Raw genomic sequence first — 17,451 nt, 5'->3', positions numbered from 1 at the left:
GAAAATTATCCCAGAGAACTTCAAAATATCGTTTAATTTTTAGTTAGTTAAATTCTAATTAAAATTTCAAAAACATCATTCAAGATTCCCATTCCCAATTTTTATTAATTTGTGCCAAATTTGGTAACCCGACTTCGAATTGCTTAGACTGCAAACAATCGCACAAACTTATATTATCCTGTTATTAGTAGAGATAACAACAGAAAATAATTGAAGTTCAAACAGCAACAATTGCACTAATGCCTAAATGCCGTAATAAGAAATTTTAAAATAAAATAACTAGCATTTATTTATCAAATAAAATTAACATTTTTAGTTTTAAATTGAAAACATTCTTAAAATAAATATTAACAAAATAAAAATATAATATACGATGTTGTCAAACTAATTGAAAATAAAAAAAAGGGTTTTATTTGCATTTAAAAAGTTAAAGGACAATTAAGTTATGCAAATTATTCATTATCTATTTCTTAAATTGTGATATTCAAATATTTACTTATAATTTTACTCCTAATTCCACATAACGCGAAATAAGAATTAAACCCAAACTTCCTAAATACAAAAGAAGTTTATAAAAATGTTAATAAATCCACGACAATTATTCTCTATTTTTGTGCTCCAAATTCGATTATAAATCACACAGATATACACATGTATAAATGTTTTTCTATCCATGATGTTAATTTATTGTTATATTTATAAAAGTTGTTCGTTTGTGTTGTTTACCTGCTATTTTTTTCCCCGTTAATTAAAAATCCTCGACTTAAAATGATAGATAAAGGCATACAAATAACCGCCACACTTCCTGTAAGCATTTCCTCGTGTTCTGAGAAAAGGATATTAATAGCAGAACTCAAATTCTATTTTTCTTGCCCAGCCTCTAAACGATCCTTACTAATAGAAATTAATGATATTTACTGTCTTGAATTTATACGCTCGCCACAACAGGGTTTCCCAATCAAACCAATGTTGCAGGTTCGAACAAAAACCCTATATTTAGAAATCCTGTTTATTGTTTATCTCACATATTTCTGAAGATAAGACAGGTTCCTTCATCAGGGGTGTTTGTGCTCCGGGGAAACCCCGGAATTCCGGGGATTTTGAACTTCGATACCCGGAAATTCCGGGGATCGTCGTTCAAAAGGAAGTAGGAATAATAATGAATTATTTATTTTGATCTGGGTAATTTTGTTTGCTTTGAAAGCAGAAAACGCAAGGTCAGTGTGTGTGGTGAAAACTTTTCCTTTCTTTCTCCAAAGGCAGTGATAATGCGTGAAAAGGGGGAAAAACTTCTTTTTTGTTCTTTCCTTATTGCGAGTTATGACTCATTCCCCCGGTTCTCGGACATTCTCTTCTGGATTCTTTTCGGCAAGTAGGCGCGGCAGAAAAAAAAGGGAGACTTCGTTCGACCAGATGTGCGATCACGTGACCTGGGTTCAAAGGTCTTAATTTTGCAAAAAAAGTAATTCATTGAACTTTTATAATTAGGTCATTCAATACTTCATAATTGTAATTTTTCATTTCTCCCCCCCCCCTTCTCGAAACTCCAAAATGTCGGTAGTAAGTCCGTAAAAGTTTCAGGGGATTTTTTGGGGTCCCACAAACACCCCTGATTTATGTACGCAAGAGAATTTCACTTTGAAATTTCAGCATATGAAACAGAAATTACCCCTTAAAAATTCATATCTGATTAGTTTTACAGCATTAGATCCAGAGCTAAGAGGTAAAACCAGTACAATATTAGCTTTTGAAAAATTATCATCTTTTATGTCCCATATTTTTAGTGATAATGAAAAGTCAAAAGTAGAAACTGAAATAAGGTTATACCAGAGTGATGTTGATATCACCAAAGAAATGCTCTACACATCTGATGAAAGTGGAAATCAAGTCAAGTGTACAATTGATAAATATTGGTCTAAAGTTTTTAATTTAAAAGATGATTTCACAAATGATTATAAGTATCCTACATTAGCTAAATTGGTCAAAGCCTGCCTTAGCTGCTTCCATGGCCCATTAGTGGAAAGTGCATTCAACTTAATGGATACACTTGTCACTGACTATAGAACCTCTCTTAAGATTGATTCCCTAGATGCAGTACAGACTATTAAATATGATTTAATGGCTTCTAAAGAAACCTCATGTGAAAAATATGGCTCAAAAAATCCAATGACTGATCCAATTCACAAAGATCTCTTACTGAATATGAACAGAAGTTGGAAAACATATGAAGAGGACTTAAAAACATGTATTTCAGATGAGTCGCCTATAAAAGTCTCTGAAAAACCTTCTACATTAGAAGAAAAGCAAACTGCTTCTACCTCTGCATGTGCAGTTCTCGAGGAAATTTCTTCAACTGTAAATGAGGAAAATAAAAGTCAACCTTCCTGCAATTATGGAGTTCACCACAAAAGAAAGACAAGCCCACAAACATCAGAAAATAAAAAAATAGCAGCAGAAATTAGATAATTTTTTTAAAAGAATTAATTCAGGTAATTTAAAATATTTGCATAAAATGTAGTAGTTTATATGTTTGAAAATTTATGGTTATTAATTTTGCAAAAAAAGTAATTCATTGAACTTTTATAATTAGGTCATTCAATACTTCATAATTGTAATTTTTCATTTCTCCCCCCCCCCCTTCTCGAAACTCCAAAATGCCGGTAGTAAGTCCGTAAAAGTTTCAGGGGATTTTTTGGGGTCCCACAAACACCCCTGCTTCATAAGTTCGCAATTCTTTATATCCCCTCTTAGAATCGACCTTTGTTGAAATGTGCAATTGTCATCCTCCGCCTCAAGTTGTTTTTGACCTGGATATCAAGCTTTTAGATGGTAGATTATAACACCGTCCTGAAAACAAAACAAAAAAAAATGAAAGAGCGCGGTATATATCTGAGTGATGTTCCATAAAATGAAAGCCCATTGGCTAAGCAGAATGAAACTGACCTAGAGGGCGATGACCTAAGAAGGAGCAATTCCGCTTACGTGTCGCTAGTTTCTTTTTGCTTTCTACAATTAAAATATGAAACCAAATAAAAACAGATTATGACAAGACAATGGTTCTGCTCTTTATTATCCGCTAAATAAAGACATATCACAGAGTGTTCGGAGACAAGCAATAAAAATAGAATTAAATCAATAAACATTAATTCCATTGTATGGTTGATTGTGGCGCCATCTGGTAAAGGATTAAGATGATGATTGATCTAAAATATTGTAAAACTTACAAAACTCACTCGAATCTAAAATGAAGGAGGCTAATTCAATTCAATTCTGAAATATACCTTATATACATGCTACTGGTGCATATGCGGTTCTCGACTGGTTACATATAAGGAAGGCGTGAGGGAGTTTCGAACAGTGCGCTTTTAATCTCATATTACTGACTAATTTTGAAAAAGGATTTTGTCTTCATCTTTTTTTTTATCCGAATATGAATACTTATAATATTATCATGTGATTTTTTTTTTTTGACATTTCATGTCTGCTAATCCAAAGTAAGTTGCTTCAAACATATTTGAAAGATATCTTTTAAAAATAATTGCTTTAAATCAAACTGAAAATGGTTTCTTTCTTAGACATGCATCTGTTGGACAGTATTCATTAAAAACTAATTTATGATGATATAATGAACGAATTAGTTATAAAACATAAGAAAATACAAAAAAAAACTCACAAATGCTGGTAACTCGCGTGTAAAATTGTATGTACTGTTTTGTTTCAGGATCCAGAAATTAGCATTTTCGAACGATCAAATTCCACAAAGAGATGATCCGCATAAAGATATGCACGTGTCTGAAATTCTTTGCGTTTGATTTCCTTCTCATTAGACACATTTTCTTTCTTCTCACCCCTATTTTGGCTGAACAAAGCCCTTTCAGGAGCAAGGGTGGTTGCTTTAAATATCTGAGAATTATCAGTAATTTATGTTTTTATTAATATTATTATTAATCTTTTAACTGTGAATAAAACTACTAATGATTAGAATTCTACATGCAAAAACAGAAAGGAAAAAAAGTCGATTTGAAAATGTATATATTATTGGATATCTGAGCATCTATTGGCGACAATCGTATACAATAATAAATTGGAAAAAAAAAAAAAAAAAAAAAAAACGATGACGTTTAGTAATGTCTTCACATATAAGACCCCCAAAATACGCGGATACTGTGTCTATCTACAAATACGCTAATTCTAAATACTTATATGTAGAAGAATTAAATTTGGAATACATAAGAAATTTGTTGATTTCTGTTACATTTTGAACGACATCCATTTACAGGAGGTTTGTTTGAATGCAAGTGAAAAAGTGTAAAGAGCTAGATAGATGAAATCTGACACACAATTTAAGCATCTAAAGTGTACATCCGTATCAGATTTTCTTCCAAACCTTAAGAAATACAAAAAAAAAAAAATCCCATTAAAAATTTATTTCAAATAAATACCTCTCACCATAGTGTACATTTCGAAAAAATTGTTTATTTCTAAAAGTTTTATGAATCTAATTTGGAAACCTTGAGAATGCTATTTTTATACAACAGAGAAACCAAAATAATTTAGTGTCAAAGACTTTCTTTAAAGTTATTAAAAAACATGCTTTTTAATTATGCAGTTTCTAATATTAATGCATAGAGCTGAGATACTGATATATATATATATATACTAGCTGACCCGGCAAACGTTGTTTTGCCATATAAATAATTTCCTAGTAATTTCTAGTGTAGACAAAAAATAGCTTACTTATTGTAAGTATGTATGTATGTTAGAATGTGTATATTGTATGTATGTAAGAATGTGGTATATGCGTGAAATAAGCATGGAGCGCTGTGAACGATGAGGGAATATAAAAATAACAAAAGGCAAACATTATTTTTAAGTTATTATAATTTATTCCTTAAAATTATATATCATTAATTAAACAATTACAACAGTAACACTATTAAACAATATCAATCTCTTAATGCTACAGCGTGAACAATATTTTTTGTTAGTCCATCTTTAGCTAACACAAACAAACTGGATGGTTTACCCACTCGAGAGCATGCCACGTATAATTGTCCGTGTGAAAAACATGGTATTCTCAAATCTAATCCACAAACAGACATCGTTTGACCTTGGGATTTGTTGATAGTCATTGCAAATGCCAATCTAATCGGAAACTGAATACGTTTGAATTGAATTGGCACATCTGTAGGTATAATAGGAATCCGTGGTATGAGTATATTTTCACCTCTGAACTTGCCATTTAAAATCCTGGCTTCGATCACGTTTTTCATTAATTTTTGAATGACTAATCGCGTACCGTTGCACAGCCGGGGCGGGTTCAAATTACGAAGCAAGATAATTGGAGATCCAACCTTTAATTGTAAATTATGCGGTGGCATGCCTGGCAAATCCAGTGAGTTCAAAAACTCTGTGGGAAAATTTACTGCTTCGCTGTCGTCGCAAACTGTATCAATAGATTTATATGATACCAAGTTCCCTGGCAACAACATTTGTATCTTCAGATTTAAATTGTCAACGTCTACATTTTTTGCCGCTAAAATCGCTCTTTCTGCAAGCCACTCATGATTTATGTACTGTGTGTGTACATCGGGAAATATTTGTTCAATGAGAGTATCTTGCGAATCAGCGATTGTGCAGAAATCGGTCGGTAATTTTACGTATCCAGTTTCATCTATAGCAACTTTTCCATCACCGATATCTAAGAGTTGTTTTGAAAATGTTTCAGCGGATGGATCTTAAAGCATTTGAACGCGCATATTTATTTTTAGCTGTAATTTTTCAACATTACGCCACAATGGAGATGATTTTAAGCAAGCGTTGATCTCATCAGCGTATGTTGAACGTGGAATGACTGGAAGTGTTTGTCTGAAATCACCTGAAAGGACCAACAGAGTTCCGCCAAATAGTTTGTCACTGTTTTTAATATCTTTCAATGTCCTGTTCAACGCCTCAAGTGAATGTTTGTGTGCCATAGTACAATCATCCCAAATAATAATTTTACACCGTTTCAGCACAGTGGCCATGGACGATTGTTTCTTAATGTTGCATACTGCGTCAGGGTTATTCTGAATATTTAGTGGCAGCTTAAATACTGAATGAGCTGTTCTACCTCCATCCAATAAAGTTGCTGCAATGCCCGATGATGCAACGGCCAATGCGATGCCATTATTTGATCGTATTTCAGCAAGAATTAGCGAAATAACGAATGTTTTGCCAGTTCCACCCGGTGCATCCAAAAAGAAGAACCCACCTTGTCCAGCTGAAACTGCGAGCATAATGCGATCATAAATGGTTCTTTGTTCCTCATTCATTAGTGGGACATTGCGGGCAACAATCGCTGCCATTTCTACAGATGCAGTTCGATTTGGCGAATTCATACCGAAATTACTAAGTGGTAAGTTGGCAATGACAATGCAAAGATCCTCAATAGCAATCAATGCTTCATTGTACATTTCGTCGCTGAATGTTATGGTTAGATCGTGGCACCGTATACGATGTTGATGCAATATATCATCAGTCATTGAATCTTTGTGATTTTCCCATAATATCTGTGCTCGGGCTGGGAAACATGTAGTCAACACTATAGCGAATAGTAGACGAATTTGTATTGCTGTACAGTTCAATGCAGCTTCAGCAAGCATGCATTCCCACTGGTTGTCGTCTTCCAGCAAGCCGAGTGCAAGGCATGCATCTTTATACGTTGGATATCGTTGCCCATTCACTTTACGTATATCTTGAAATGATAATGGGCCAGTAACATTAACCAACAACAGTCGAAGATAAAAGCACTCCGTGTGTCTTGGATTGACTGTAAATAATCGCCCCAAGGCGTTTGATTTAAATAAATTGAGACATGCAGCAACTGGTGAGCCTTGCTTGCGGGGCATCCATGTTTTTGTTTGAGTCCATGTGAAATAGCGTGGTACTTGTGAATAGAGTAATGTTCGTGCAAAGGCACCAAAATCATCCGCACGATTACACAATTCAAAAAATGCAGTGAGTGTAGTTTTAGGTGGATTTATTGCACGATCAATCGCTGTCTCGTTCGTGAAAAATACACGATGACCGTTTTCAAGATGGATGGCTAACTGAACAACTGCTGGATCCCGTTCATGAATTGGAAAACCAAAGATACGCCAAGCAGCTTCATTGGAGCTGATGTACCGACCAATTTGGTAGAGCGTTATTTCATCGTTTTTATTCACTGGAGGAGCATTCACATTAGTATTTTCCACTCTAAACACAGCCATATCACTGCCTTTATGGACATACTTGCAAATGTATTTGATGCTCTTCACAGAACTGCAGAACTCAACATTAATATGAGCATTATATGTCTTGCTCAGCAGAGGCGAATATGGCACCACCCAACGATTGTCAATATCAATGTCTGTGTTGATGATATTTTTAATAAATGACTGTCCGCCATTTTCAGGATTTCTTCGACGATATATTGGGTATCCGTCGACATTTGTGACCGTATCATTGGTAAAATCTTTAGGCAAATTTTTAGTACATTTTCCATCAGCCATGCAAGGCGATGAACTATTAAGAGTACCACATGGACCATGAATCATGTTTGTTGTAACAATATCAAACAGCAGTTGGTCAGTGGATGGATCTGGAATTTCCGCAGAAATGATACTATCGATTTCTTCAGGACGGATTTTGTCGATGAACCAAACCAAAATGTGTGCATGAGGTAATCCTCGCTTTTGCCACTCAACCGAATACATCCAGCAACGTGTGGGACCAAATACATGTGATTTAGCAATGAAACTTATTAAAGACTTCAACTTTTGTCTGAACACACGTGCTGTAATGTCATGGCGATGTATTGCATTTTGGCCAGGCAGTAGCAAAGATGTAATCTCTGGCCATTTTGGATTACATGTGAACGTGATAAATAAACATGGTCGTCCATATTCGCGCACGAAAGTCAGAGCATCCTGTATATATTCTTGCATATGACGTGGACTGCCTACGTACGATGATGGTAAAATGACATGGTTACCAATTTCGGCGACGTCGGCGTTGTTGTTGATAGCGTCTCGCAAATGAATGTACTCTTCCGCGCGCAGCTTTTGTTGATTATATCGTAAGTATCGTAGTCGTTCGCTCTCAATCTTCGCGTACATGTCGACCATGAATTGTTGACAAAGCTCACGACATCGTAAAATGACGTTGTCCAGGCCACGTCTAATCATTAATCGGTACGCATAATAATCCTTTGAGCTAACGTTCCTGTTTGTTTCAGCTCCTGTAATATTTGTTCATAAAAATTAATTTAAATTTATTACGTTCAATAATTTAATTGTTTTGTTAAATGATTAATGATCAAATTAATAATGAATGAAGTACCTGATACGGGATCTCGTTGTTTTATGTTTATGCAATATCCGTCTTGTCCCTTCCAGAATATTAGCGGATATTGGAGAGCGTCATCTGAACGATGTGTGTCAGCAATGAACTGAAGATTATTATTTCTTCTACGAATCAGAATTTCTCGTGCAGCTGTACAATCGCCAACCATGATTCCAGCAACATCATCAACAACGGGTGCATTGAATCTACGAATATGCTCTCCAGCTGGTGTTTTATCAGGATTAATGACGATAGCGTGATTATCGCTTTGTAATTGGTGCATATGTGATTTGAATATTTTCAACAACTCGTTGTGCTCGTTCAAAAGAGCATCTAGCTCGCTGACGATGCGTCTGGCATAAAGTGAATCAAGGTTATTATAATCACAACGTGCATTCACGCGATTGGCAAGTGCGCTTCCGGAATCCTCGCCGCCCATAAAGTAGATTTGTAAGAATTTATGTGGTTCGTTTGGCATTGGCAGCAGTGAGCCCATTTTATGATAAACTTGGCCTCTGATTTTGAATGTAGAATTGAATTGTTGACCATTTGCATTAGTATTTCGAACTATTTCTGTTGCTCCGAACGATGTCATTTGAAAGCATGAATTGAATCTTCAAATTGACTTCAGGAACACGTTAGAATCTGGATCCGTGCCGATAAGTAAGCCGTTCAATGGTTTTGCACTTTTCCTGACGCGCAACACATCCCAGCTGGCTCATTTTTGAATTTCAGAGCATGACAATGCGGACATTCCTTGTCCATAGCACCAATTACCACTTTTGAATGAGCATAATATTCAATATCGGGCTCATACTGGAATGCTAGACGCAGGAATGAATCAGATATAAATGCTCGATGTACCTGTTGTCGTTGTTGGTCATTTATTCTTCGTCTATTGACTGTGAAACGGCGTGATTGTCGTTGTTCTAATCTTCTGACTTCATTGCGTTCAGCTCGTGTATCTTCTGGCTCTTCTTGATGCAATTGCGCCATTCTGACACGTGCATCAGTATTTTGTTGCTGGATTTGTTCTTCTGTTCTTTCGGATCTGCTATTTCGCAAGTTTCGAGCTTTACTTGTACTGCGGCTCAAATCAGCCCCTTTGCGTTTTCTTGGCATTGCTCACTGTAAAAATTGAAACTATGAAAATCTTAATTGTTCAATTACATTTTTTTAATAAAATTAAATTAAAATTACATTTTTATAAGATCAACAACATTTTCGATATAAATAAAAAAAAGTATACTTACAACACAAAATCCGTTGTTATTGGAAGCTCGTGTCACGTGTTGAGTACTTTTGAGGTTATAAAATCACTTGATTAACTAATCGTGCAAAATACACTCAAAATTGATAATTTAATTATTATTGATAAAATAGGAATGATTAAAAGTTAATATGAGAGTTACACTGAGATAGCAAAATAATAATTGTCAACGTTACTACTACACTTGATGCATAAACAATAATGATGGCCGACAACTGTGTAGGGAGTGAGAAAGAAAGGAGACCGGCTTCGTTCTCATCCCTACTCCGTGCTGTTTACTGGGTCAGAAGTGACACCTGTAGACATCTGGCGGGGATAACTAATTAAATGACGATTGATCAGTTTTCGACCGGAGAGGAAAAGTGATTAAATTACTAAAATGGCTATTAAAAAATAAGGGTTGATCGTAGAAGGGGGAAAATTGAGGATTGTGTGTATTTTTGTATGTTGTATCATAAAAAAATAGAAATTAAAAATTTTGTCTAAAAAATAAAAAATAAAAATTTAGGGGTGGACTACCCCTAACATTTAGGGGGATGAAAAATAGATGTTGGCCGATTCTCATAGATACCGGATAAGCACAAAAAATTTCATCAAAATCGGTCAAGCCGTTTCGGAGGAGTATGGCAACGAAAACTGTGACACGAGAATTTTATATATTAGATTAGAAGATATAATATTATATAGAGCTGAGATGCTGATATATATATCATACAGATATATATCATATCATATAGAACTGAGATACTGATATATATATCAGACAGATATATATAACGTATCATATAGAGCTGAGATACTGATATATATACTGATTTATATATCAGCTCTATGTATTAATGACAGTTAATTTTCTTCGTAGCTCTTTTTTAAATCCTTTAGTATCTTTCCTCGCCTACATTACTATAAAGATTTTCTTCTGTAAGTGAGAGTTCTTAAAAATAACGAGAAGAAGAAGGAAAGAAATTCGTTTGGAAGTTAAATAAATTCAATGAATTACATTTAATCATTGAAATATCCTCGTATATAAGATTATAAAATATTAACCTTTAAAATGTAGTTGTTATATGTTAATAATCACATTATTCAAATGATAAATAGTTTTAGAACTGTTACAATATCTATACAATCTATTCCTCGAGAAAAAAAAAATTATGAGAACTTTCTGTTTATTTTTCTCTTTCAAAAACTTGAATTCTCTATATTTCATATGCATAAATATTCAGAAAATATGATGACAAAAAAAGTATGTTTCTAGAAAAAAAGGTTAAACATTTTTGACGAATTACATATAATTCTCAATACTTCTTTCTTCTTTTTTACATTTACTTTTTCATATATTTAGTACAGAAAAAATCTGATAATCGTCAAAAAATTCAAACTCGAGATTTTGAAGAATCTCCACATTTTAAACCTTATTGAGATCAAAAAACACATTTTTACAAAAATGTCCATCCGTCTGCCTTTCTGTATATTTGTGACAGAAATAACTCAAAAATGCTTTGAGCAAGATGGGTGAAATTTGGTCTATGGTCTTTACACCAAATTTTCAGATTTCTATCAAATTCTGAGTAAAACTGTTCTGTGGAATTTCGTCTGTCTGGTTGTTCAATATAAGTTAACACGATAACTAAAATGAAGAGAGCTATACAGGTAAAATTTGGTACACAAAATTAACATTTATAGTCTAGACACGTATCAAATTTTGAAACATATAAAACATGATACTGAACTGTATGTCAGTTTGTACTTTTAGAAACATGTAAACGCGATAACTCAAAAATGCAATGACTTGAATACATCAAATCTGGTTTGAGATTTTGTGACTACAAGTGTATTTCTGTGATAAATTTTTGTTTCAATTGATTGAGGTAAAATGTGTCTAAAGCACAAATTCGATTTTTGGATACTATTAACAAGATCAATCGCCAAAGCACTCGCCACACGACAGATTCAGCAAAAATGCTAAATTCCCGGCAAAAGTTAATATTTTGTAATTATTGCACACTAGTACCATGTAATGAATTCTCCGGCATGACAAGTTTATTAGAGAGTATGCGAGAATGTTTTGAAGAGACCACTCCCAATGTTTTATATATCTAATATATAAAAATCTCATGTCAAGGCGTTTGTGTTCGTACTCCTCCGAAACCGCTCGACCGATTTTTATAAAATGTTTTAGGTGTATTTGATAGGTATGAGAATAGGTCGTAAAGTATATTTCATAACGCTAGGTAATTAGGGTGTTCTTATCCACGTTCACCGTATGCTAATGAGATCAACGCTTGCGTGAAATCATCGCCACTGTGGCGTAATGTTGAAAAAGTCCAGCTAAAAATAAACATGAGCATCCAAATGCTACAAGACCCATCTGCTGACACATTCTCGGACCAATTGTTAGATATAGGCGATGGAAAAGTTGATGTCTAATAAAATACTGGATGCATAAAATTGCCTACTAATTTCTGTACTGTCGTTGATACTCAAAATGCTCTCATTGACCGCATATTTCCCGATGTGCGCACTAAATACATAAATCTTGCGTGGCTGGCAGAAAGAGCTGTCTTGGCAGCAAAAAATGTGGACGTCGACGATTTAAACTTCAAGATACAGCAATCGTTGCCAGGCGACTTGGTATCATACAAATCGATAGATACAATTTGCGATGCTAACGAAGCTGTAAATTATTCAATAGAGTTTTTCAGCTCACTGGATTTACCATGCATGTCACCACACCTTCTACGACTGAAAGTTGGATCTCCAGCTATTTTATTTCGGAATTTGAACCCACAACGGCTGTGCAACGGCGCGCGATTGGTCATTAAAAAATTGATGAAAAACGTTATCGGAACCACCATTTTGAATGGCAAATTACAAGCCGAAAATGTTTTGCTACCACGAATTCCAATGATTCTCACAGACGTGCCAACTGAATTAAAATGCGTTCAATTTCCTATTAGATTGGCATTCGCAATGATAATCAATAAGTCGCAAGGCCAAACGATGTCTGATTGCGGCTTAGATTTGGGCACATCATGTTTTTTACACGGACAATTATACGTGCATGTTCTTGCGCGGGCAAACCATCGAGCTTATTTGTGTTGGCTAAAGACGGACTGACAAAAAATATCGTACACTCAATTGCTCTTCGAAATGAATATTGATTTTCTTTATTTCATTTTTATACTTGAGGACAAAAAATATATTACTTTTTTTCACTTTGCGTTTAACTTTTAAGAGATCAAACAATGTATAATTTCGTTACGTTAATGGAATACATTGTATTAAGAAAATGAATGATTGGTTTTTTTTTTTTTTTTTTTTTTTTTTTTTATCGGCGATCATCATCTACAGTGCTCCATTCCTCTTTCTGACATAGATCTCATCCCCACACACTTACAATACATTCGTTATTTTTTAATTAACAAGCAAAATATTCAATAGAAGTAATTTATAAGGCAGAACAAAGTTTGCCGGATCAGCTAGTATATATATATAATACTAGAAAAATTACCCAACTCTGATTTTTTTTTTAACTGTCTTTGTTTCATGTAAAAATATCAGAATTCTGCTTAAAAAATTTTGATGTGTTTAGAGGCATTGAAAAATTCATTTCTTTTTTTATATTTCTTTACAAATATATATGTTGAGGACATCTTGAAAATCGATGATGCGTCTTAGGATTACAACATCTGAAGGAGTAGATATTGGAAGTCGACTGACTCTAAGAGTTTATGAACAGGGGAATGAGTTGTTTCTACCATCACAAAACTCTTTAAACTTATGATAAGATGTATATTCTGAACTTTTAATAAGGTTCAACGAAGAAATATAAAAATTTAACATTAGTTTTTTCTATCAAGGAACTAACTCCAGGCTCGGAAAGAATACCTCAACTTATATAAAACTTAGGGATACTAAAATTATTTTAATGGAGGTGAGTTAAATCATTATCATTTCAGTGGATATTGGCTAATTCTTTTTTTTTTAATTCCAACTCATCTGTGGTTTAAATTATTATGTATTCCCTTGAATTTCCTACCATTTTCATTAATTAAATGCATTCATTTGTTGCCACTCATTTTATATTTCGCACTTCCTGTTGTCTTTTCTAATTATGTAACTTGTTATTCAGCTAACGATACTGGCAACGGAAGAAAAATTAGTGTAGAATTTCATCCATATTTACGTTTTTGATATAGTTCCTGTACATAATGTAAAATAAATAGTTTATAGATAAAAGATCGTCTTCAGTCACAACAACATTTCTAAAGTAGGTTAATTAGCTCCAGAACTTAACTATTGTATGATGTGTTCAATCAAAGAAACAATTAAATATTTTGCTGTTTCAAATTTTTATAAATTTAAATACTAAGTAAATTTATTGAAAATATAAAAATTTTAACAATAAATGTTGTTATTTTATTTATTAAAATTTTATATCATTTATTTATTGAATATTATCTGCTTTTGGCGACCAGCTAGTTCGCTGGAAAAATTTATTTACTAGCAGTTAATATCATTTCAGTTGTAAAATTTCATAAAAATCCTAAAAAATAGTCCCTTGTAAAATTTCAGATTAAATCTTTTGTTGGTAACTTAGTCTTAAAGGATTTCACCGCATTTAAAGCACCTTCTAGAGATATGTTCATTGCTATTTATAATTCTAATTTTTTATTCATTTCATTTAAAATTTGGAATTAGGTTTTGAGAGGGAAGTGATTGAAATGAAAATAATTCAGTAACATGCTTGTTGAATCGAAAGAGTATCGTAAGAAATATAAGAGCAAAAAGAATTATTGAACATTCATATTTTAGATGATACATTACAGATTATTTATGCTATATAATATTTTTTATTATGCTATATTTATAGGAGCATTAATCAATAAAAATGTTTATAATTCATTTAAAAAAATCAACGTATTTGAATGAGAAAACAAAATGTCAATTTAAAAGAGCAATAATATAAATGATTTTTTAAAATTTATCATTATTTATTTCTGAAGTTAAATGTTAGCGGTAATTACGGCAGTATATATATAAATAAACTCAAGTTTTAAATAGAATCCTGTTTAACTTGGAAAAATAAGTCAAATTTTCATAATTTGGTCGCCAATTAGGAAAGAATAAAAATAAAAATTAGAATTAAATATTAGAATCAAAAATGCAAACGATTTCGATTTCATTCATAACAATGAAAATATTTTTATAATACTTGAAAATGTATTAATCAGTTAATTAAATCTAGACTAAAGAATTTTACTGTGTGTGTGTGTTGGCGCTCTACAGACCACCAGACCGTTTGACCTACAGCTACCAGATTTTGCACATGTCTACTTTGGAGATCGGGAAGGAGCACCTCGGAACGATTTTGTTGAATTTTTAATTAAAATTTTAATTAATTAAAAATAAACGAAATTTTGGGGGTTTTCCGCTATAACTTCCGAAATTATCACAGCACAAAATTCGTTTTTGTATCAAGTTAAAGCTCAAAAAATTATCTTTTTAATGATACCGATTTTTTTACCTATAAATTAAGTTTCGATTTTTAACGAATTTCTAAAGAAATATTTTAACCATATTTTTCAACAATATATTTCGCATAAAATAAAAATAAAATTTAATCTTCACGAGCGTGTTAATCGGAAAAAATTAGCTTTTATCAACGTGTTACCATCACATTAACAGAAGTTCAAATTAAAAAAATTTATCAACTGTTACTGCAAATTAAATATATAAAAGTTTAATGCATGTGTATGTATGAATTGAAAAAAATTTAAAATATGATATTTTCTAAAAAGTAAATGGGGGAAAAGTTTTCTATGGTCTTTTATAATATCTATATTATTAATTCGTTAAAACAGTTAATTTAATTCAAACATGGTTGAATACATATAGGATAATCACTCTAATCAGCGCCCATTAGCTAATTTGGCGCATACATCTGTTAACAAAATGGTCTAAATGTACAAAATAATTATTTTTTATGTAACTTGAGTCAAATGCTTCGATGAATTACAAATTTTAAATTTTTACATAGGTTCTCTGCCCTTTGAATCATATTTAACAAAATATTCTTGAGACGCTAATATTTTATATAAGAAGAGTTGTACTCCACTAAATCAATCACTAAAATTGATTAATTTATGAAATTTGAATATCTCTTCTATAAAAACTGGCGATTTTAGACCACTTCATCGACCATCTCAAAGAAGATATGTTTATCTCCTGCCAGGGTATCTCGACAGTGATTGACTTATGATTATGAAAATGTTGATTGTTCTAAACTATTCTATTCAAAACTCCATAAATAGATCAGATTTGATAGAAGAAGGTAGAAGCGTTTATTTATTTAAAAGCTGAAGTGTTAAGAGGATTCGGCAGAATATGATTTCTTAAAACAAAAAAAACAAAAAAACTGTGTAAAATTTTTACTTCATAATTTTCATAAGTACATTTATTGACTGAAATAAAATAAAATATATTTTTTACATTATTTAAATATTTTGAAAGTAAAACTTAAAACTGAATTTTACGATTAATCAGAGAGATTTTTGTTGACAAATTCTTTACGATATTATATAAATTACAAAAATTATGTTGCAGTGCACATACAACTTCTATGGCAAACGACTCTGCTTTCAGTTTCCATACTTAAAAAAAGAAAAAGGCATAGTTGGTTTCAGTAAAAAATGTTTTTGAATTAATTGCAGTTTAACATTTCCATTCTAATTTAAAGTTGAAATTTTATGAGCGCTGACAGAAAATTAAAAAGAGAGATAAGTAGTACAATGAACAGAACTGTTTAAGGCCTACATAATAGTATGACTGAATTATATAACTATCAAAATCTGAAACTTAGAAATAATTTGCAGAAAAAGCTACTATGAGACCAAGTTACATAAAATATTTAATTGAAAATTTTAGCGATCATTAATCCTGGCGAACCGGCTTATCACAAAGGCGGCTAGTGTTGATAAAAATCATCAGCAGATGTTCACAATATTTTTTTTAATTGAAGAATAAAATATTGTTTCAGTTTGATTTATATATTACATACTGCCGATTGATGTTGCACACCATGGTACAATATTCGTGTATATCAAAATCTTCTTTTCTAGATATAAGATGCTCGCCTTGCCACTGGGTGTAGTTGAATCTTTCCGTTTTGATCAGTTTCTTTCAAGTCAAAGAAATACATTGAACAACAACAGGAAGAATAAATGCTATAGTGTCCCTGAGCAATTAGCTTAAACATCTTATCAGCAAAATGTTTCTCTGCAAATTCACAATTCAAAACAATTTTCTAAAATTATTTTAATACTGTTTTTTTTAATAAAGATTTCCTAGGTTATTGTTTTTAGTGACAAAATTTTTCATAAAAAAGACTCATTTCTTTTCTGATTTTATGGCATTGACAATCCCCACTTATGTTACGTAACCAAAACTATTTATCATTTCCAAGCGTTATTTGAATGATATTTGTCAAACAATAAATTTTTTTCATTCCTTATCTGCTGAATTGTAAATATTTTAAATAACACGGCAAAATTGAAATTAAAAATGGTTAGGATTTCATAACGATATAAATATACATTTATAATATATTTTGGTAACTTTTTGGATTCCATAAATTTAATTCAATCTAATATATAGGTTATGGGCATCAATTACTTTTAGTTTATTACTTCAAACTAGTTTTTAAAAATTATAGGTTTGTCATATAAAGACGTATTTATTTCAAACAACAAAGCAGAAGAATATAATGAGCAAATAAAAATAAACAGATATGATATGAATAATAATCGGCT

The 17,451-nt window shown here is 32.3% G+C and overlaps 2 protein-coding genes across 2 annotated transcripts; both read right to left on the bottom strand.

Moving 5' to 3' along the window:
• Positions 1-5,738: 5,738 nt before the first annotated feature.
• Positions 5,739-8,962, bottom strand: LOC129971814 (uncharacterized). Its single transcript, XM_056085790.1, has 2 exons — positions 8,365-8,962; positions 5,739-8,263 (listed from the first exon to the last, which is right to left on the bottom strand). Exons 1-2 carry the CDS (start codon positions 8,960-8,962, stop codon positions 5,739-5,741), a joined length of 3,123 nt encoding a protein of 1,040 aa, XP_055941765.1.
• Positions 8,963-9,039: 77 nt separating this feature from the next.
• Positions 9,040-9,986, bottom strand: LOC129971813 (uncharacterized). The gene is made up of 2 exons (XM_056085789.1): positions 9,621-9,986; positions 9,040-9,495 (listed from the first exon to the last, which is right to left on the bottom strand). The coding sequence occupies exon 2, from the start codon at positions 9,487-9,489 to the stop codon at positions 9,040-9,042; it is 450 nt and encodes a 149-aa protein (XP_055941764.1). The 5' UTR covers positions 9,490-9,495; positions 9,621-9,986.
• Positions 9,987-17,451: the final 7,465 nt, after the last annotated feature.

This window comes from Argiope bruennichi, chromosome 6, assembly GCF_947563725.1.
Source record: "Argiope bruennichi chromosome 6, qqArgBrue1.1, whole genome shotgun sequence".
NCBI classification, from domain to species: Eukaryota; Metazoa; Arthropoda; class Arachnida; order Araneae; family Araneidae; genus Argiope; species Argiope bruennichi.
Note: the sequence above shows the minus strand (reverse complement) of the source record. Positions and strands in the feature narration are given on the sequence as shown.